We start from the raw sequence: 21,757 nt of genomic DNA, 5'->3' as shown, positions 1-21,757 counted from the left end.
AAGGTTTGTTGCCACCATTGTTGTACGGCTTCCCTGCCCAAAAACTTTTAGGTTATGCAACAACAACAACTTTTCAACTGTAAGTGCTGGTAGTTTCTTCTTGCTTTCATGACAGGAGGTAAAAAAAAAAGTGTTAAAAGCAAATATGTAAGAAAAGCTTTGAGTGGGTACAAAACCCCCCCGAATGAATTTAATATTGTGAGGTATTTCAGTTATCAGCCTGATTGAGATATATATATGTAAAGTACTCCATTACATTTTGAGTTATAACGTGCAAAACCAGTAACTGTACGTTAAAAAATGTAAATGACAAGAAAATTCATTTACATGAATCCGAGACAGAGATCAGTTTATGACCGGCCCTTGCAAATTCTTTGAGTCAAAATATAACATGAAATATGCAGTGCCAACATCATAAAATGAAAACATTGGTTCGGTCTGAAAAGGCAACAAAGCAATGACAAAAACCTGTTTATCAAGTTGCTCTTGGAAAACTTCCATTGGACACAGATGGACCTCACTTACTGAACAATTAAACTCCATTACAGGCATTTGTTTTGTTCAGTCGAGTTTTAATTCAAAGAAATCAACTCTTGTTGACTGTGATATATTTTACAAACGAGAAGCAGAAGCATTGTTGCGTCCTTTCTTGCCTTGCGCTGTGTCTTCCTGGATGGCGACACTTTAAAATGGACGATGGGGAAACCACATTAGAGCAACCCAACTGTGATGCTCTATCATTCACACACACATTATGGCACAATTCTACTTTGACGAAAGAATGAAGTCCAAGTAGTGTCAAGCAAGAACTAATTGTTAAATAGTCAGATTTGTAAATTCTTGTGATATTTAAACTTTTATTTGCAACAAACAAATACATTGTTTAATAAAAACAAGGTTTCACATGCTTTTCACTTACCCTGCAAGTATTCAAGTCGATACAGAGCACAACAAGAAAAAATATATATATTTGACTCACAGGTAACTAACAAGTCCTTCCTCTTTTGTTTATTGTTGGAAAAGTCAACCAGCCTCATGAAACAAATTGTGATTAACTTTAGAGGTGCCCTGTGTTACTTTATTTAAAATATATTGATATTGCTACTCATAAATACTGGATATACTCAAAACACAAACATTTGCAATTCATGACACCTTCCTTTCTGATTGTAACTTTCCGATGTTTAAATGGCCACACTGTTCTCAGCCTTTTTAGGATCCAGATAAGTGTAAGGGATTTCCAGACTTTTGTTTCTGTTGTTGATCGTATTCGCCAACATGTCAAGCTCCGCTTTAAAATCCATTTGCAACTGACGCGGTGTCGCCTCGGTGTAATGGTCCTCGTTGCAGTGTCCAAGGGGGACCTGTTGACACAAAGAACATCCGTGAATATACAATCATTGTGTTATCAACCAATTATCTTTTGATTTTAGAGACTTGACGAGCTGTAGGCTGGCAGACAGATACAGGAGTGTTTTTCGCAACCAGTCCTCATGTGCTCCTTAGGCTTGGAAAAAACATGACCGTGTCTTCAGGAATATGGGACCTGCTTTCACGGACCGTTCAATCCCTTTAGAATTGGAGTAAGAGTTGTGATTGCATTGTAAGTCAAACTACTGCTCAGTGGAATCCTACACTGGTTCAGATCATAGACTTCTAGAATTCCTAAACAGCATAGCGGACTACAGATTAGCACAGTGGTGTCCAAACTCAGTCCTCAAGGGCCGGTAGTCCCGCAAGTTTTAGATGTTTCTCTTCTCCAACACACTTGAAGCTCATCAACAAGCTCTGCCTAAGCCTGATAACAATCCTGTTGATTGGAACAGGTGTGTTGGAGCAGGGACACCGGCTCTCCAGGACCGAGCTTGGACACCCATGGATTAGCATGTCTGCCTGACAGTTCTACGGTTTTGCTTGCAGGGGATCCCCAGCCAACCACAGTAACCTTCCCCAGAGGAATTTTGGTTACTCCTTGGTTGCTTTTTTGTTTTGTTTTTAACATTCTCTAAATGTTCTCTTTTTATTTACCCTCCACACAAACTTTAAAACTTTTGGTTGTACAACTTACTTATTGTATATGTATATATATTTTTTAATAAATACATTTAAAGACAAAAAAAATTTGCCAGAAGCAGGGCTTGAACCTACTCATGTGCTGTGCACTGGTATAAACTGCATGCTTAACCACCTATAGCCATCCTAGAAATGCTGTCCTGTCTTGTAAGGATTCTTGTAGTGCGTACATTTGCACAGCGCCAGGTGACGCTTGTTTTCTCTACTCTCCAACTATCTTGCTAAATTAAGCGGCTAACGCTACTATAAAACTGCAATATCTATTATTTCTAAATATTATAAGTACATGTTGTGCTTAATGATGTTAATAATTAATAATGCTGTGCTAGATAAATAAAAAAAGACGCAACTAAGGGAAAACTTGAAGCATATCATTCCCTCAACGTTTAGGGAACAATATAAACTTTTATGTTTAGGAAAGATCTTTCCTGGTACTCCGGCTCCCTCTCATATTTCACAAACAAGCATTTTAAGTTTACTGAAGACTCAAACTTGTCCATAGTTGTCAATGTGAATGGTTGTTTGTTTACTGATTTTCTGCAACTGGACAAGGACAAGGATACTGAACTGGCTAACTTGGAACTAAAGGAGTCGGCTTGAGAGAGGGGAATCTGAGCTTTGCTACTTAGACCCAGACCCTGTTTGTTTTTCCCCACTAAATTTTTGCCACGTCGTGTTCGATGTACTTACAAAGTCTGAGGACTTTCTGCTAAGCAACCAGAGTATGGCCATTGTCTCAGCTGTGACGTTGATAGGAGGCAACGTCTCTAGCATTGTGGCCTCGCTTGTTGTTCCCTTTTTCGTCGGTGGAGGACGCTGCATGGTTGCGGGGTTGTTGGGCATCCAGCCACCATAGTCATACTGCAATGAGGGTTTGCAGTAAGACCAGAAGTAATACAAAGAAACACTTGTTTATCACAGGGATTCACCTGTCCGCTGTTTACGGCTGCGTGTTGGCATGAGCTGGTGAATATCACCATGGTGACAAACTTGGTCAATTCAGGCACTGTGGTGAAACTCTGAGGGATTCCTGGCAAAGAAAAGAACGTGAGAAAATGATACTTTCAGCTACTGAGTGGATGCTGGTGAGTAAAATGTGCACCCAACGTGACGCATCATTCTCTATAAAGATCACCTGTTTGTGGCTGGGAAAGTAATCCATATCGAAAAATGTCCCTGATCCAAGTCTGCACTTCTGAGTCTTGCTGGACCTCGTCGTCACTTTTGTAGTAGTACTGTATCACTCCCTGCACAAATCTTTTGAGAGACAAATTGTATCATGACCCATCCATTTTGCTAAATATCGTCACTGATACTTAGACTCTTAAAGGGGAAGTTAAACCTTTGGGGGGGGGGGGGGGCAAGAATATGTTCTATGCAGCCCCACTAGTCTAAATATGGTATTCTGTTTAATATTGCATTAGTGAAATATGAGTTATGCAGCCGGTCTAATTCATCGCAGGGGGCGGCCATTTTGCTACTTGCTGTCGACTGAAGATGACATCAATGTTGCTCAGGTCTCAGGTAACAACAAATCACAGCGCAACCTCAGAAAACAGGTGAGCTCTGATTGGTTGTTGCCTGAGCAACATTGATGTCATCTTCAGTCGACAGCAAGTGTCAAGTTGAGATGGATGAAAACGGCTGGATTTTGCTTCATAGCTCATATTCCACAAATGTAATAATCTTAACCAGAATGTCATGTTTAAACGAGTGATGTCAAATATAACATATTACTGTCAATACATGTTTAAAGTTGACTTCCACTTTAAGTGTAACCATATATTCATTTCATGTATTTATTCTTCAAGATGACACATATCGGGATTGGGGTTGTGTACTTTCTTCGGCATAGCCTATTCGGTGTATCTCTTTTGATTATCAGTTTATGGTTGTATTGGACAATTATGAATTCTGCCAAGTGGCCAACCAAGCATTTGACAAGACCACAAACGCAAATCAGAGGAATTCTGTTGATCTACAAAGTACTAAAGTATAATCTCACAAACACAAATTCACTTGTGGTCCTCAGACTTTGCAAAACTACAACAGAGGCAGAACTCGTGCAAAAAAGTCGTACTTGAAAATGATGTTCCACAGTTGGAGTCCATCATCTCTGTAGTAAAAGTTAGGCACGTCCTGCATGTCGCGATCAGCGATATCGTCGGGGATGCAAAGGGACCTGTAGGTGATCGAAGACAGCGATCTGGCCAAGATCTTCGTCAAAGCCTCTCCACCAGAAGCTGTAAACTGAGGAATAGTGTGATGATGATGATGATGATGATGTAAACTGTCATGTAGAAAACAAAGATAGATATTTACATTGTTGAAGAATCCAGTGGGTCCTATGAGCTGGTCCCGAGCTAATTCATTGATCTGCAGAGTGTATCGAGTGTGGGGTATGAGGAGCTAAAGGGATAGAAGGAAGGATCATAAAACAACATTTTGAGATAACAAATGTCTTGATTGACACTTTGTTAGTTGTGAAAGCCCCTGTTACCTTGTACAGTGGATGCACCATGGACAAGTTGCGCAGCAGTGACACTGCAAAAATCTCCGCCAGGAGGTGTTTGACGGCAAACAAATATGAATGCTTATATTGTCTGTACTACATACTGTATAGTCAAATGCAAAGCCGAGTTTTTGTGTTGTTAAAAAAACAGCTCTGAATATTCAAATCTCAATTAAAACGATTGTGAGAAGAATGTGAAACAAACTGTTACCTTCATCTCATTGTACAAGTTTGAGAAACCGGGAATGGAGACCATGTCATCAGTCACGGGGAAATTCTCGGGCAGAGTTTTGATACGTTGAATCAAGGTGGGATTGACTCCATTTAGGAACTGGTATGCAAATAACCAGTCCTCCTTCCAGTGTTCTTGGACGTAATCTGACAAAAGGAATAAACGTTTAAAGCACCTTGTAGTAAGATAAAATAGAACTGTCAAAGTTAAAGCGTTGACTCTGGAGATTCATTTAGACAAAATAGGTCATTTTACTTTCAGTTGTACTTGCTTGTCACTTGTTGGAGAAATCAAAAGTAATTTGCGAACTTTGCAAAGCCAAATCCAAATAGCATCTTAGTTGAACGTCTTTGGTGTATCATCTCAGAGCAAAATACCCTACTCAACTCAATACCTATGGGGTTCTCGTAAATCAACGCTGCTGGATTGTAGCGCTCGTAGGCAGGCCTAAATCTGCAAGCAAGGCGTTTTGAGAATTGTTTCTATGAGAAGAATATTAGAAAGACGTCTTTAAAGCTCAGTTAGTTTTTATTGTTTAGTTCAACAGTTGTGAAAAAAACAATTGTATCAAAGGATGAAATGAAGCCAGTCTTTGATTTGAAATATATTTTCTTTTCTTTTTTTAATAGTTTTTATTTTGCCGTAAAAAGAGGAAGAAAAAAAAAAAGGTACAAAATAATGATCAAAATATAAACGTAACTTTCCAACGCCATCTATCAAATGCTTACCAGCTCCAATGAAAATCACAAACATAAAGGAGACGCCTACTTTGTATAAACTTTTGTACATTCCTATTTGAACACATTTTTTTTTCATTAAAAAAACCACACAAAACAGTCTTTATCATTTTAAATATATTTTCTATTTGATGATTTTTACATCAATTCCAAAATTTTACTCATTTAAATATGTATTTCAAGCTGCGTAGAAAAATGCGACTAATCGCGATTAATTATGAAAAATTGTGCAATTAATTAAAGAACTTGCTTGAAAGAACTAATAATGATAAAAAATAATAATAATTGAAATGCCAGAGTTTGGCACATCAATTAATATAAATTTTGAGTGTCCATCCTTCTGTCATTTGCAATCTGCCAATATTTTAAGCCAAACCACATTATAATTGTCATTTGTGAGCGCAAATGGTCATTGACGGACAAAAACCCACTTGCGGCAATGCTTAAGTAAATTTCCTGTCATTTGTTTACCTCCAACTAAAGAGGTGTTCGTTATTGACAAACCTTCCGTCAATATTGACGGAATGCCCACCTCTGTTAAATACTACAGTTACTACTTTGCTGGTATTAATGCCTTCTTTTATTTGCTCTTGACTCTTAGAAACACTTGACGAACAACACTTAAAACACTTTTAGGCCTCGGTCAGCTACCTGATAAGGGTGTGTCTTTGTTATGGAACACATCATTGATATCATCAAGATTTTTCCAATTTTCTTGGTTGTCAGCCAGCCCTTTTATGTTAAGCTCAACTAACCTGGGAAAAAAGCAGGCAGATTTTACATAGCAAAAAAACAAACAACAACAACCTTCCAAGGGAGTTTGGGCAGGAAACAGTACAAGTTGTGTCATTTTCTGTTAGTTTTGCTTTAGATAAAGTTTTGTAGATGTGTCTTGGTTAAATTTACTAATGGTGGCTTTGCCCAAGTGTCATATGGTGCCTTGAGGGGACCTTGGTTGGCAACCAATCAGCTTTTGGCACTTTAAGTACAAACTCAAATGACAACACAAAATAAAAATAGTGATTTACTGTACTTACTGATCCTCTGGAGGTGATCAAAGACTTGAGCCATGTGCGGTTGCTCTTGCCATCTGTGCCCACCAGCTCGATGTGCACGTTGTTCACCGTGTCTGCGTGATTTCGGTTGCCTGTGTCGACGGTCACCTTATAGTTCACCATCTCTACTACTGAATGATGAGGAATACTAATACGGGAAATTAGATTTCTCATTCAAGTAGAGAGAACCGGCCACAAGTTTCTTATATATTATGTATGGTTGTTAGTGGGAGGTACCAGTGACTGAGTGAGTGAGTGGTTTTTATTTTTTTTTTATTGTCTGATGTATCTGCGCAACGACCGGTGGGTGCAAGGTTGTGAAATTGTAATTTGCAAGCTAAGCACTTCCACATTTAAATCCCATTAACAGTAAATGCAGATGCAGTACAGTAAGGCACTCAAGAATCGGACTCATCTGGTGCATCATGTTAATGACGATATTCCTTTTTGCACAACTGCATGATTACGTCAGATGTGATCACCCGATATAATCGTAAAGTAACAATTTGGTCAAATAAAGAATGTGATTTGTTCAGATTATCTTTTGATCAACGAATTAGAAGCAATCAAAAATGAAGGACGCAGAACAACCATGGTGATATGCAACGGGGGGAAATCTTATTAAACGGGGTCATTTTTCCCGCCCAAAATAACAGGCATTGTACATTTTATTTGTGACACTTAAGTGGAACAGGGATTACTGAATGCTTTCACCTTTTACAATGCTTTTCTACCTTCAAATTGCTCAAAGTGAGGACCTTGATAGAACATGATCAAAATTCCTTGGCGGCAAGTAAAACGGTTTGTGACCATTAAAACTGTTGGTGAATGTCTGGCGAAATTCTTTGTGAGCGTTCTCGAGATCAGTCTTGGTCTCGAGGCTGGTCCCAAGACCATTTTTTAAGGGTCTCGGTCTTGTCTCGGAATTGAAGGAATTTTTAGTCGGCCTTGTCTCGATAGACGGACTCAGAATTTCTGATCAAGACTGGTCGAGTTTTTTTTTGTACGATTTTTCCTTGATGTATACAGTACTGTACAGCATTTTTCTGGGACTGGGTCCAGTCATTTTTACCGATGCTATTTAAAAAAAAATAAAGTGTATGCAGTCTTTCCAAACTGGATATTGAATCCTGTGGGAAGTTCATCTTGATAAGGTGTGGGGTGGACCAGGAGGAAATAGAAAGAACAGAGATGATTGTCATACGGCATCCCTTCCAGGTAATGGCCCAACAAGATCACGCAACAAAAGCAGCAGCATTTCTCAACTTTTGCTGCTGGCGTTATTGAGATTTACCCATCGCAAGAGTTACTTGGTGTTTTAGTGTAGCAAGATTGCCGTTTCTCAAGAAACGGTTTCATCCCTACTTTACACCCTTTTGTGCGGTTTGACCCTCTATCTGGTTATGTCTCAGTATGTGGGCTGTTTTGGAAACAGTATTGAAGCTAAGGCAAAATATAAATTAACTGTGACATCTGAGGGTTGACTTTTTTTTGCAACTGAGTCTAAAACAATCTTGGACAAAAAAAAATCATTCAGGTCAGACATCAAGGTGTGATGGCAACCCAACTGCTCCATTCAACTACAGTTTTGATTATTATTTGTATCATCAAATTGCAGCGGCTGATGAGTGTATAATTACTAGTTTTTATGTTACTTAATATATTAAAAAATATATGGTGGGACTGTTTAATGCTAGCTAACGCAAGAGACGTGCACATTTTTTAAATTAGTTTTGTTTATTCCTTCATGATGGTATCAGAAAAAACACACACAAAGAATATGTACATAGTCTTTTCCATTTGACTCAACCGCTTGGGCTCAGATCTGAGGGGAAGGGACAGTCAGGAGTCCTGTGGGCTTCAGCTTGTTGATCCCTCCGTCTAGGATGCAAACCCGTGGGAATGAGAAAAGCATTATAACATATCAGGATTATAGCATATTGAAAAATGCATGTTGTAATGGGAGTCAATGGGACAGTAAATAGTTCTAGGGATGGGAGTGTATTGTCGATGAAAATCTACTTTTAATTGGCTTGCAATGAAAGATCTGAAGTTATTTTAAAGAACAGCTTGTTATAAACTCCTGTATGTGGCCAAAATGTAGCCTGTTAACCTTGAAACTCAACGATCTGTGAACTAAGGAAAAAAAGAAAATCTTGCCATCCTAAAATAAGTCATTTTTTTCAGAAAACATGAAAAACTGAACTAGCACTGATGATATGTATTAACAATTTCATTTCAGGGGACGGTAGAATTGAATGATTTTAGCAAACCCCATCAGTCTGTCACACAACTCGGATTAAATACAATTTACTATTGGGCAGTATCTTCAAAGGCTCGGAAAGCTTATTTTTTCTAACATGAAATAAGGGCACGTTTTCCACATTTGTTTTGTTTTTCCCAACTTAGTTAAGGCAAATTTATTCCATTGAAAACAAAGGAATTTGGATGATGTTCCATCATCATTAGGCAATCTAAAGTATGCATCTATTTTGTGACACAATTGCTGGTATGATACATGCAGGAAACCCACAATTGATGTCATACTTTTATAATATCCAGGAAATGTACTTATTAATATGATTAAGCTAATATTAAGTCATTTGACTTTCATTACCACATAAGAAAATAACATCTGCGGATTGAATTTTGGAATGACCTCCCTTATTCATTCAAAATAGTTTATTTCCAGTTTTGTGAAAAAAAACAGTTACTACCAATTATGTATAAAATTCTTTGCCGGACCGTGTGCTTTTGTAAATGCGTCCTTACCACAGAAGCGCTTTTCATAGCGTGGCCGATGACGACAACAACCCGTCCTTTGTAGTTCTGGAGGGCTCCTGTCGTAGGACATTGCAGCACCTCGTCATCGGTGCCGAACGCCGTGCTGAAAGGAATGTTGATAACACTGAGAGCTCCCTGAACATTTTATTATAAGTTTGTTTTTTTTAAACATTTTGAAAAGTTTGAAAAGTTGTTCAATAAGTATTAATGTTAAAGACACTACAACAAAGTCAAGATTGGCATTTGTATTTTAAACAATTTTGACGGCAATATTATGTCTTACTGAAAATGAATATCGTCTTCAAATATCGGTTATCGGCCTCGTTGACTACTAATAATCTGCATCGGTATCGGCCCTGAAAAAACCCATAGCAGTCTATCTCTAATATAGTTGTGACCAAAAGTTGTGACTTTGCTTTGCGATGAATTCACGAGAATTCTGCTGCCACACGCCATCAGATATTGTCTTAGACAGAGTGAGATAACACTTGGCTCATTATTAAAAAGTATTTTTGCATGCACTGTTCCATGGAACTGTTATCACTTGTAAGCTTGTGATCACTAGGAGTAATTTTCTCCCCTTTATTGCATAATGCACACTAAAAAGGCAATTTCTGGTTGTTCGGCTATGCTGATAATTTTGGGACCTCCTGCACTCACACAACCTGGTGTGACTTAGTCTTTAAGCTTGAATGCATACTGCGCTGCAATCTTTTCTGTTCTTTTTGTTTGACATTGTTTTATTGAAGCTCCACAACAGAGTGTGCACTAAACCTTAAAACAAACGCAAAATAGAAAATGCGACTTTCTGATTCCTTCCTCCATTGCTGTTTATGAACACATGCGCTAAAACGATGATGTCCCTCAATGTGAATTTTCTCGACTTAACTCCTTAAAGCGTTTAGCAAAAGCATCAGCTCCTGCATTGTTTTTCCTCAGGTCTGAAGCAGCAATAAAGAGGCTGGCCGCTTTAGATATTAACTAGCTGGCAAGGGCTCTAGAGAAAACTTGGCAAAAGGAGCATTTGCCTGACATATTTGACCTTTATAAGGAGAACTGCCTCTGCCATGCCCTCATTCCTTGCATATGCACGTCAGGTAGTAAAAGCATTTGCCAAAGCAAGAACTTTACAAGGGAAGTTATCCCCCGAGCATTTTGTACATTCTGAATGCCACATGGTCACTCTGTGCAAATCGTATGTGTTTGTGTCGTGCGAGTGCTACAAAAAGAGAGCGCTAACCGAAAAGCCCGTAGGTAACAGCGTCAACTTGTGGTGTAATATTACCAGTGGAAACCACAGCACATATGTCAGTCTTAGTGATAAATAAACAAACAATAACAATAGAGGAGAGAGAATGTCTCTTGTATTTACTTCATGACATTTGGTTCTTGCATGTTGTTAGCCACGCTTAGAAGAGACTCAAGGAAGCAAAGTGAAGACTGTGAAGAAAAATACTGCAGCACCTAAGCTGTCTGAGTTCTTGAAATAATAGCGCCTCCCCCAAACTGAGCCAAGTACTGTGCAGTAATAGCCAGCTGTCTAAAAACTTTTGTCCATATAATGTCGCTTTAACTGGAGTGTTTTGGTGCCTGGGGCAGCCTGGTTGCATCTCATTTCCACAGATGCACACTGAACTTGCAGTAGCAGATAAGGAGACGGATTTTACGGAGGAGGGATGCCAGTGCTTGCAGTGGTTTTATAGATGAACTTTGACTTAAAGTTGGGTTCAAGTGTGAAATTCAGGGCGGTTTGACAAAACTTGATAATAATAGTATTAGGACTCCAGGTTGGCTCAAGCAGAACGTGTGTGGGTCAGTACTGCCTTCTCAATAATTTTTTTGTTACTATAAATAGTACACCTCTGGAGGGAAGGTAATACTCTTTGCGCACTCTAAAACAATGAGAGCGCCACTGCCACCTATTGTTGTGGATGTGCAACTTCACACTATTTTAGTATGGCCAAAAAAACATTTTTCGGTAATCAATTTCAATACAGTGGAAATTTAATCAATTTCAATTGCAAGAGCTAGGGCTGTGCAATTAATCAAAACTAAATTACAATTTCAATTATTACACTAAATCAGCATAATCGTAAAAAACCTAAAAATTATGAATACTAATTTAGAGTTGTTTACATTTATACATTTGCACCTTTATTTTAAAATAACAAATGTAATATATTTTGTTTAATCCAAAAGGAACTTGCATAATTATAGCGTTTCAAATAATTTTATTTGCCTTAAAAAATTTTACGTTTAAACCTTTTCTCGTTTTGTGCCCAAAAATAAATGACCGTCCTAATTGCGATTTCAATTATTATCATTATAATCGAATATTTTCTTCATAATCGAGCATCCCAGAGGAGCAGCCCTACCAAGAGCACCATCTCGAGGAGTAAAAAAAAAAAAACATCACAAGTGGTTCGTGAAGCTTCATTTTACCATCACTAGTCACGAATGTTATGCGGGCTCCCTCTAGTGGCATGCCTAAGAATCACAGCCTAATCTGTAAATTGTATTTCACTGTTTTTGTGCAATTAACTCATTTTGCATTGGTACGTTTTTTCGGGTGCTACATGGTGTAAAAAGTTTGAAAACCACTGCTGTAATGCATACGTTAAGGGTCACCTGGTAGGTCAGAGAACAGCAGGATGCACTCATTGAAGCAAGAAGGCGGTCCCTGAGCTGCTGCAATATGGCCATGCCGATGCACAAAGGGAACGACGAGTTCCCCGGCAGCAGCGTGTCCCACAGGTGGAAGATCTTGTGCAGTGGGAACACATCTGCAAAGGCGAGTGCAGATATGGGAAGAAAAAAAAGAAAGAAAAAAAAGAAAGAAAAAAATTCAAAGAGACGCAGCAGCATGCCATATGTTGAAAATATTAGGTGTACCGTTATGTTCTTGTGCCACTGTTCTGTTACGTTCATTTCAAAGGAGCATAAACAAAAGATGACATCACGCTTGCTCAGGAAACAGTTAATGATCAATCATGGCTGTTTGCTGCCGTCACATGACCAAACTCAGAAAACAGGTGAGCTGAGATTGGTCGTTGCCAGTTTCCTGATCACCTGTGATGTCATTTTCAGTCAACAGCAAGTGGCAAAATGTGTTTTTTAAAGGTATTAAATGTACATGAAAAATAATGAAGTCATCAAATTAATTCTAGACAAAATATTAACTTCTAATGCTGCTTAAAATGGCTGGAGGAGTCACATCACTTCAACACAAATCACCTGGGCAACTACACATGATTGCAAACTAAAAACTAAAATTAAATAAAACAATTCATCGCAATCAAATAAAATAAAATTATATGCCACACATAATTTAAAAAAAATGTAAATGGCCAAAATGATTATCCTGACTAAAATTAGACAAATATGGTTTCTATTTCTACTTGACTAAATAGAAATGAGATGAGGTAAAAGATGAGGTTGAGTAAACTAACAAGCGCAATTAGACTAAAACTGAGACAAAATTTAACAAATGGTTGATCAAATTAACACTACCACCAAATACTACATCTCCTATAAATAATAAACAGGTCCAGATTCAGTGGAAGAGGATACATCAACTTTGTGTAACTGCAGTGGCAATCAGATGCAGTTTTAGGTATGACCGGTCAACACGAGACCTAGATCTTGTTGTGTGTGTGGTGCTTTGGTAGATGTGTCTAGATCTGGCCTCTATCAGGGTACAGAAACCCTAAGTCTGTGCAAACATCATGATATATGTCCCTTAATGCGGCCAAAGCAGCTCGGGGTTGCCCAATTTGCACTGATGTCCTTATTAAATCAGTCAAAAGTGCTCTTGCCAGTTCCAATGAAGGTGTAACATGAGCCGTGACCGGCGGCGGATGCAACAGCAGACATTTTGTAAGACACCTTAGAACTGTTCTAATTTATGAAAAATGCATCACATGGCTCTATTAAAGACAGGCTGGTAAAACAAAAACAAGTAACATAGTGCTTAAAGAAAGAATCCAAATTTGAAAAAGGTTCAGAAGGTTATTGCATCATACCCAGAGGTGCATTACTTTACCTAACCTGATTGAAGTAGGAACAAAACATGGGAGGGACAATTTCACCTCCCAAAATGAACCACAATAACATACAAGCATAGCACAGTACCTCAACCAAAACTAAGCATGCACTCTTTATTAAATACAATTCATGCATGAAAAGAGCATAATGCATTAATTAAAATATGGGAAAAAAATACATTTATTTAAGTATGCTATACGGTCTATTTTTTTTTTTTTTTTTACTTCACTCCTATCATATTGAATTAGTACTTTTATTGTAATGAATACACAAAAGGATCATTCAATGGCATTGTTCTGTTTAACTCCCAGGACCAGGAAAAAGTTGCTTCAACGTAATGATTTATTTTTCCCACACGTACCGCTCCTCTGAAGATGACCAAAGACCTCAGCCACGTGCGGTCACTCTCGCCTTCTGTGCCCACCAGCTTAACCGGTTGTGTTATTTGTCCATTTTCTGGCATTTTTATGTTTTTCTGTGTTTCATCAAAGAAAAAGTATTTGAAAAAAATACACTCGGGTCCTGACATTTCACCAGGATTGTTAAAAAATGCAGAAGTTCAAATTGGCGCCATGCTGCAATTTATAATTATTGCAAATAGGAGGGAGAGATTCACTCGAAATTCTTGTAATAATGCCCGATTTTGGCTCATTGACTCCCGTTATAAATCACAGTTTTTGATATGCTGTAAACCTGATATGTTATAATGCATTTTCCGTGATTACTGGCGCAATCGCTTCTTTGACGAGTCATAAACATGAAAATAGAGGAATTTGTGTGTTGAGAGTGTTAACACCCAAAATCCAAAAGTTTGGTGTTGATGTGTCTGAGCTCACTTTCAGTTTATTTGGGCATGCATATTAGCAGGCGTGCACAAGAAAATGCAAAGGTACTGCCCACAAATGCAAAAAGAAATTCACTTGTTTATTGTTACTGGTTGGGTGTTGCATCTTCTTTACTCTTATTGGTTCCGGCATTTTTGAGGTCGTTGTTCTCGCGATGATCACTACTTTACACGACTCTGTCTCGACACGGGTTCAAACTTTGGATATTTGTGCAACTTTTGATGTGTACTTGTTGGAAAACACTCTTTGCCTTCCGCGCGTTCGTTTTCTTTCGGGTAGTGAGAATGTTGGTTATCCGAATGCAGGCTGGAGATCGGTGGACAGTCACTTCAAAGCTTTTATTTCTACAGAATATTCCGGACACAAGCAAGTTTACAGACAAATGGCTGCAGTCCTCTCGCAAGTGTGTCGTTACAGCAGACTCCCAGCATTCTTATACTATCTGAAAAAGCAGTATCATAAAACCCCCAAATCTTCAGGAAACAGCCCCCAAACCCCAGCCCTCAGCCCTCAGCTAAGACAGACATCATTCAATACACATTGACAAATGGCCCTTTGATGTGGAAATATAGTAGGTCTCAGACCTGACGTCACCTAGCATAAGATTAGACTTCAACCACAGACAAATGGCCCATTGTTGTGAAAATAGAGGAGGCTCCCCCAAACATAATTTAAACACTCACCCAGCTCTACTGAGGAAATTAAAGCAGTTATGACTAAATCTAAACAGTTATAACTAAATCTAGGCAGAAGACCCTCAACAACTGTATGCTGACTTAAATTTTCAGCGGTTGTACTGAACCAGTAGCAACACGCATAGCATTATAGGACTGGGTCCAATATTTTTTTTTTTTATCAACGCTATCAAAAAATTCCCTGAATATTTGTGCGGTCTTTCTCAAAACAGCTCGAGTCAGATAAGAGGGGTAAAGGTAAAGTCATGAGTTTGATGGGCATCAGCTTGTTGATCCTTCCAACCAGGATTCAAATCTGTGAGACAACAAAAACTTACTTTGACTGAAGATGGAACTTCAAATGATGTCAAGCAAAAACTAATTGTTAAATTGTCAGATTTCTAAATTCTTGTGATATTTAAACAAGAAACAAGACTTCACATGCTTTCACTTTTTTGCTTGCTTGGCCTGCAACCAGCCTTACGGGACAAATTGTGATTAATCTTAGAGGTTCCCTGTGATACTTTATTTAAAAATATGTTGAATACTACTATTCATGAACACTCAAAACGCAAACATTTCCCAATCATGGCATCCTCCTCCTTGATTGTGATTTTCCAATGTTTAGATGGCCACACTGTTCTCAATTTTCTTTGGGTCCAGATAAGTGTAAGGGACTTTCAGATTTGTGTTTCTGTTGTTGATCGCAATCGACAACATGTCAAGGTCAGCTTTAAAATCCCTTTGCAACTGGAGGGGAGTCTCTTCAGTGTAATAGGCGTCGGGGTAGTGGCCGAGGGGGACCTGTCGACACAAAGAATATACATGAATATATAATAGTTCTCTCATCAACAAATTATCTTTTGATTTTAGTTACTTGAGCAGCTCTATGCTGTCAGACAGATAATGGAGTATTTTCTATGTGCTCCTTAGGTTTGACCTTAGGCATGTGACTGTGTCCCTTGCAGTGTTATGAGGGGTTTCTTCAGGATTTTGGGGCCTGCTATCATGGACCGTTCAATCCCTTTACAACCGGTTCTGATCATTATCTTTGTAGAACATAGGATCTAATGCAATCGAATGTCCAGGCCAAACCCATCTATTACAGTTTTTTTTAATTTGGGCCTCAAATCTTGGTTTTGGCCTTCCATGTTCTCCTTGCAGGAGATCTTTCCTTTCTGTGGGTCTTGCTCTCAGAATATCGGACAGACGATCAGTTTAATCATCATTTTCTGGTAGATTGATGATCCTACCCTCATTTACGGTCACTAGCTTTTGTTTGTGGAAGTGAAGTGACAAGACAATCACAAATATCACAAATATAAGACAATACAACAAATTTTCACCCTTAAAACACTTAGGACTCTGACTTTCTGCAGCCGTACACCAGGGCAGCCATACACCAATGCAGAGCTACGACACACTGAACTAGCTAACTTGGAACTAAAGGAGGCGGGCATTAGAAAGGGGGATCTGAACCTTTGCTCCTTAGTCTGGTAACCCCCACGACCCAGACTTGGATCAACGTAATTTTTGGCATGTCAACTTTGGTGTACTTACAAAGTCTAAGGACTGCTTGCTGAGCAGCCAGACTGCGGCCATTCCCTGAACGGTCACGTTCTTCGGGGGCAACATCTCTAGCAATGTCGCCACACTTGTTGTCGCCTTTTCAGTTGGTGGAGCGCGCTGCAGGGTGGCGGGGGTGTTGGGCATCCAGCCATAATAGTCGAACTGCAATGAGGGTTTGCAATAAGACCAGAACTAATATGAAGGATGTTTCTATTGTTTATCACAGGGATTCACCTGTCCGCTGTTTACGGCTGCATGTTGGCACGAGCTGGTGAACATCACCATGGTGACAAACTTGGTCAGTTCAGGCACAGTGTTGAAACTCTGAGGGATTCCTGGGAAGGAAAAAAAAAGAACATGAGAGAACTGTATCACTCTCAGAACCTTGAGCTGCTGATGAATAAAATGTGCACTCATGTAGCATTATTCTTTGTAAATATCACCTGTTTGTGGTTGGGAAAGGAATCCGTATTTAAAAATTTCCCCAATCCAAGTCTGCAGTTCTGTGTCTTGTAGGACCTCACCATCATTTTTGTAGTAGTGTTGTATCACTCCCTGCACAAATCTTTTGAGGGACAACTTGTATCATGAGACATCGATTCTGCTAAATATGTTCACTGATACTTACAGACTCTGTAATTGAAGAGAACCATACTCTCTCTTTCTCTGTATCTCTCTCTTTCTCTCTCTCTCTCTGACTGTCTCTCTCTGTCTCTCTGTGCCTTCCTCCTTTTCTACTCTCTAAACCAAACGGCAGAGGCAGATTGGGTGCCCCAGTCTTTGGTCGAAGTTTCCTCTCAAGAGAATTCAGAGTTTTTCCTTTGCCTCTGTCGGCTAGTGCATGCTCATGTAAGGTTCATTTGGTGCTGCGTTAGTCTTTTAATAAGTGAGTGGTGTAGTCTTTGACCTGTAACAGTTACAAGACTACTTTCTCGTTCATAAAATGAGTACCATTATGATTCTTGACCTAAGTGTCACCTGACTATAAAGATTTGTAGAGATTGGTGTTAACAATAATTTCTCATGCAAAAAGTCATACTTGAACATGATGCTCCACAGTTTGAGTCCATCATCTCTGTAGTAGAAGTTAGGCAAGTCCTGCATGTCGCGATCAGCGATATCGTCGGGGATGCAAAGGGACCTGTAGGTGATCGAAGACAGCGATCTGGCCAAGATCTTATTCAAAGCCTCTCCACCAGAAGCTGTAAACTGAGGAATAGTAGAACGCATGAAGTAAGCAGAGTATCTTAAATGTCATGCTGAAAGGAAAGGTTGACTTTTACCTTGGTGAAGAGTCCAGTGGGTCCTATGAGACTGTCCCGAGCTAATACATTTATCTGCAGAGTGTATCGAGTGTGGGGCATGAGGAGCTAAAAGGATAGAAGAAAGGACCATGAAACAAAATCTTGAGACAACATATGTTTTGATGAATAAAATCACTTGGTTAAAACCAGATAGAAGATGTTCCTGTTACCTTGTACAAGGGATGCACCATGGGCAAATTGCGCATCAGTGAAACCGCAAAAACTTCAGCCAACAGGTGAGTGCGCAGCAAGTGGGCGTTGATTTGGTGCTCTGAGAAATCGGCACTTCTCACAAAAATCTTAGCCGTCAGCCAGTCATATACAAAGTCAGTTGGGAAAAAGATGGGGTTGTCCTCAGCCGGAATCTGCTTCAGCTGTGGTAGGGGGAGCAAATATATTCAAATTAAGGATGGACCTTAGAAGGATGGTATGTTGGATTTTGTAACTGCAGATGCTACACTGCACTGAGACTTGTCTCCACGTATTTAATCCACTTTCTAACAGAAAACCATGGCATCACATTGAAGTGTTGATTTGAAACCCAGCTGTGAACCGGCGCAGCAGATATTAAAGGTCACATTTTGATAAAGCCATCATAAGCCGTCATTTGCAAAAAGCAGAGAAGAGATTTTCAGGCAGCCAAGCCAGAAACCTTCTTGACTTTGAGGACCACGGCTTCAGTCTGCTAATCTAGAAGTACTGTCCCTGACCTACACACATTGTTGAAAAATTGTGAGACCCACTTTGGGCATGCTTCAACCATCTTGCCGCAACATCGCCGATCAGCAGCTTTGGCAATGAAAACACAGAATAAAATGCAGTCTATTCAAACTCTATATACCCCACCTCCTAATGGACCTTTGAGGTGAATAATCAACGGTTGAGAAACTCTGACAAACATTCCCAGAACACGCACATGAAATGCTTGGACCTGTTAGATCTGTTCAACAGGTAGTGCTCAGTGGACAGCTAATATCCACTCTTTGCTTGCAGGTTTATGGGACATTCACAGTTAAAAATATTTTACTTGTACATTGGATTAAGCTAATGTCACCTGAATGGCAATTGGCATCAACTTGTCGTCTTGTCTTTTGTGAAGCAAGACAAGGGGCGCCATCAAGTACTGCTGCATCCCTTCTATGGTGTTTGCTGGCATTCCGTCCAGGTTCTTGTAGTCACATAGGTAAATGTTGCCTTGCTGTTTGGGAACGAACAAATCTGAATTCTTATATTGTAGATACTACATACTGTACTGTATAGTGCAATGCAGTGTTTATGTGCTGTTGAAAAAATGGTTCTATAGGCTATATTCAAATTTTTCGTAAAACGAGAATGTGAACCGAACCTCCAACTCATTGGAAAGGTTTGAGCCACCGGGAATGAAGACCATGTCATCAGTCACAGGGAAGTTCTTGGGCAGAGTTTTGCAACGTTGAATCAAGGTAGGATTGACTCCATTTAGGAACTGGTAAGCAAAAAACCAGTTCTCACCCCAGTATTCGTGGACATGTTCTGACAAAACACATAAAACTTTACAGCACATTTGTCAAAAATAATAATACAGAAACTAATAATTGAAATACTCCTGTTACTACTTTGCTGGTGTTAATGCATTATTTATGTTCTTTTTTTTATCCTGACTCCTATAAACACTTGACAAATAACACTTAAGCACTTGGTGAGGATGGAAACGCCATTTGGCCTCAGTACCTAATAAGGGTGTGTCTCTGTTACAGAACACTTCATCGATTAAGTAAAGATGTTCCCAATTTTTCTTGTTGTTAATCAGCCCTTTCCGATAAAGCTCCTCCAACCTGGGAAACAAAGCAGGCAGCTTTTTTGCAAGAAATAGTAGCTATGGTAACTAAAAGAAAGTAGTTTCATCATTGAAAGCATTGGTTCCATTATACTGTAAGATTTGGAGGGCTCTTACCCTGAAGCCGCTGTGAATGTAAACCCTATAGTTTTGGTGTAGGAGAACTGGACCTCATCTGGCAGGGTCGAAGGACCATCTGCCTTAATTGTGTAGGGCACACCTGGGGCATAAAAATCCCAGCTATTGGGAGGTTTAAAGATTGTTATTTCACACAGAATGTTTTCCATATAAAAAAAAAAAAAAGCAAATACAGTATTGAAAATAAATAATTATGTACATAAATAAGAAAATGCAGTACACAGTGAAGACACTCACTCATAGTAACTACTTCGCAGGCTCATCTCCTTCTGCCTCGCGTGCTGACCAAGAGGGTGGCTTTCATCAAAGATCCTCAGAGCTTTTAGAGCAAAACCAAAAACATTGCATGAGTATCATTTGTCGCTATCAAGTATTCAATAGCAGACAAGCACACATATGACAACCCACCTTTGCCCTCTCTGAAGAGATGAGTCTCGCTGTCAGTGATCCAGCAGTACACTGGAAAGGTATAGACGTCATCCTCGGGTGATTTGATTTCCACCTTGTCAGGGAACCAAGCGTCATTGGGTAAAGCGATGATTGGTTGTTTGTGTAGTTGTATCATAAGCAGCTGTCCAAGGGAATTTGGGCAGGAAACAGTATAAGTTGTTACCTGGAAAATTGACAGAAAGGGTTGTCTCTTGAAATAATTTATGCACAATTACAAGTATTTTTCGGGACAATTGTGTCATTTTGTGTTTTTCATTCCAGTCAGTGCAGAACTGTCTGGGTACACAAACCCAAGCCCTTGCACAAGCATGGTGAACCTAGATTGCCGTTCTGCCAAAGTGACTGTTGTGGTACAAAGATCCAGCTGTGTCATTGCAAGAGCTGGGACAAGAGGGAAGAGAGTTCTGACCAAAGAGCCAGTGGAGATGAATTCTAAGATAACTCACTCTATCCGGCCTCCAATGTACCACCAGATCATGTCCATATCGCATGGCCAGTCGCGGATCTGTAACCTACGTAACCTCAAAAATAGTTTGAAATTTGGACACCAAACCGTGACCTTATATGGTATTCGATAAGACGTGTGCAGTATTTCGACTTCTCAAGCCATCTCATGAAAAAAAAAAATTATATATATATATATATATATATATATATATATATAGTAACCTCCAGGTAAAAAGCAGGATCTATATATAAATATTTGACAATTTGACAAGTCACAGCAACAGCAGCTGCTGATTTGCCAATTGAAAGTTGAAATACTAAGTTAGCTACTGTGAAAAAAGAACAAATATTTCAAAAACAATATGAATGTTTCAAGAAATAAATAATGCAATCAGTTTTTTTTTTACCTTAATTTTGGTGATTAATGCTATAGCTAAATTGCACACATTATATTTATGTTACATTATTTTGTATAAATTATGTCTTGGAAAATTTGTTTGCTAAAAAGTAAACTCCCAACAGATTTTTTTTTTTCGAGAACCTTGATTTTCCTTTCAGAATAAATATTGTCTATGGGGTGTTGTATTTAAGTAATTACAGCATTTTATTTTTATTATTTTATTATTATTTCATTCATTCATTTTTAAGTGAGTACGTCCCGAAAGGAAGTTTTAATTCTAGCTGACACACTGATTGCAACGTAACTTCTAAATAATTCCAACTGACAATAAATTCATTTTGTAGTTGAAATCATGCATTTCATGTTTTAATATGGCTCTTGTGGAGACCTTGGTTTGCAATCAATCTTCTTTTGGCACTTTCAGTACAACTCCAACAAGCACACGAAATAGTAATATACTTACTGATCCTGTGAAGATGGCAATAGACTTGAGCCTTGTGCGGTCACTCTCGCCATCAGTGCCCACCAGCTTGATGTGCACGCTGTTCGAGGTGGCGGCGTGAGATCGGTTGCCTTGGTAGACGGTCACCTCATAGTTCACCATTATTACAGGACGATGAGAAATCCCAATACGGGCAATGGGCTTCTTCTTTGAACTAGAAACAACGAGCTACAAC

At 39.1% G+C, this 21,757-nt stretch overlaps 2 protein-coding genes across 4 annotated transcripts; both read right to left on the bottom strand.

The window, feature by feature from the left end:
• Positions 1–914: 914 nt before the first annotated feature.
• Positions 915–6,769, bottom strand: LOC147169407 (polyunsaturated fatty acid lipoxygenase ALOX15B-like). 2 transcript variants are annotated; one of them, XM_086082542.1, is made up of 8 exons: positions 6,592–6,769; positions 4,797–4,963; positions 4,396–4,482; positions 4,154–4,323; positions 3,209–3,330; positions 3,003–3,103; positions 2,764–2,934; positions 915–1,364 (listed from the first exon to the last, which is right to left on the bottom strand). In XM_086082542.1, exons 1-8 carry the CDS (start codon positions 6,623–6,625, stop codon positions 1,185–1,187), a joined length of 1,032 nt encoding a protein of 343 aa, XP_085938668.1. In that variant the 5' UTR covers positions 6,626–6,769; the 3' UTR covers positions 915–1,184. The 2 variants fall into 2 exon arrangements, with proteins under 2 accessions (XP_085938668.1, XP_085938669.1); XM_086082543.1 differs by lacking the exons at positions 4,797–4,963; positions 6,592–6,769 and adding an exon at positions 4,574–4,757.
• An 8,811-nt stretch (positions 6,770–15,580) lies between these two features.
• LOC147169406 (arachidonate 12-lipoxygenase, 12R-type-like) lies at positions 15,581–21,684 on the bottom strand. 2 transcript variants are annotated; one of them, XM_086082540.1, is made up of 14 exons: positions 21,544–21,684; positions 20,192–20,396; positions 20,021–20,102; positions 19,763–19,885; positions 19,540–19,643; positions 19,175–19,341; positions 18,884–19,027; positions 18,000–18,203; positions 17,809–17,895; positions 17,565–17,734; positions 16,969–17,090; positions 16,760–16,860; positions 16,517–16,687; positions 15,581–15,760 (listed from the first exon to the last, which is right to left on the bottom strand). In XM_086082540.1, the coding sequence occupies exons 1-14, from the start codon at positions 21,682–21,684 to the stop codon at positions 15,581–15,583; spliced, it is 2,001 nt and encodes a 666-aa protein (XP_085938666.1). The 2 variants fall into 2 exon arrangements, with proteins under 2 accessions (XP_085938666.1, XP_085938667.1); XM_086082541.1 differs by having other exon boundaries at positions 19,175–19,359; positions 19,564–19,643.
• Positions 21,685–21,757: the final 73 nt, after the last annotated feature.

This window comes from Leptonotus elevatus, chromosome 8, assembly GCF_054856555.1.
Source record: "Leptonotus elevatus isolate MCC_2025b chromosome 8, RoL_Lele_1.0, whole genome shotgun sequence".
In the NCBI taxonomy this organism is placed as follows: domain Eukaryota; kingdom Metazoa; phylum Chordata; class Actinopteri; order Syngnathiformes; family Syngnathidae; genus Leptonotus; species Leptonotus elevatus.
Note: the sequence above shows the minus strand (reverse complement) of the source record. Positions and strands in the feature narration are given on the sequence as shown.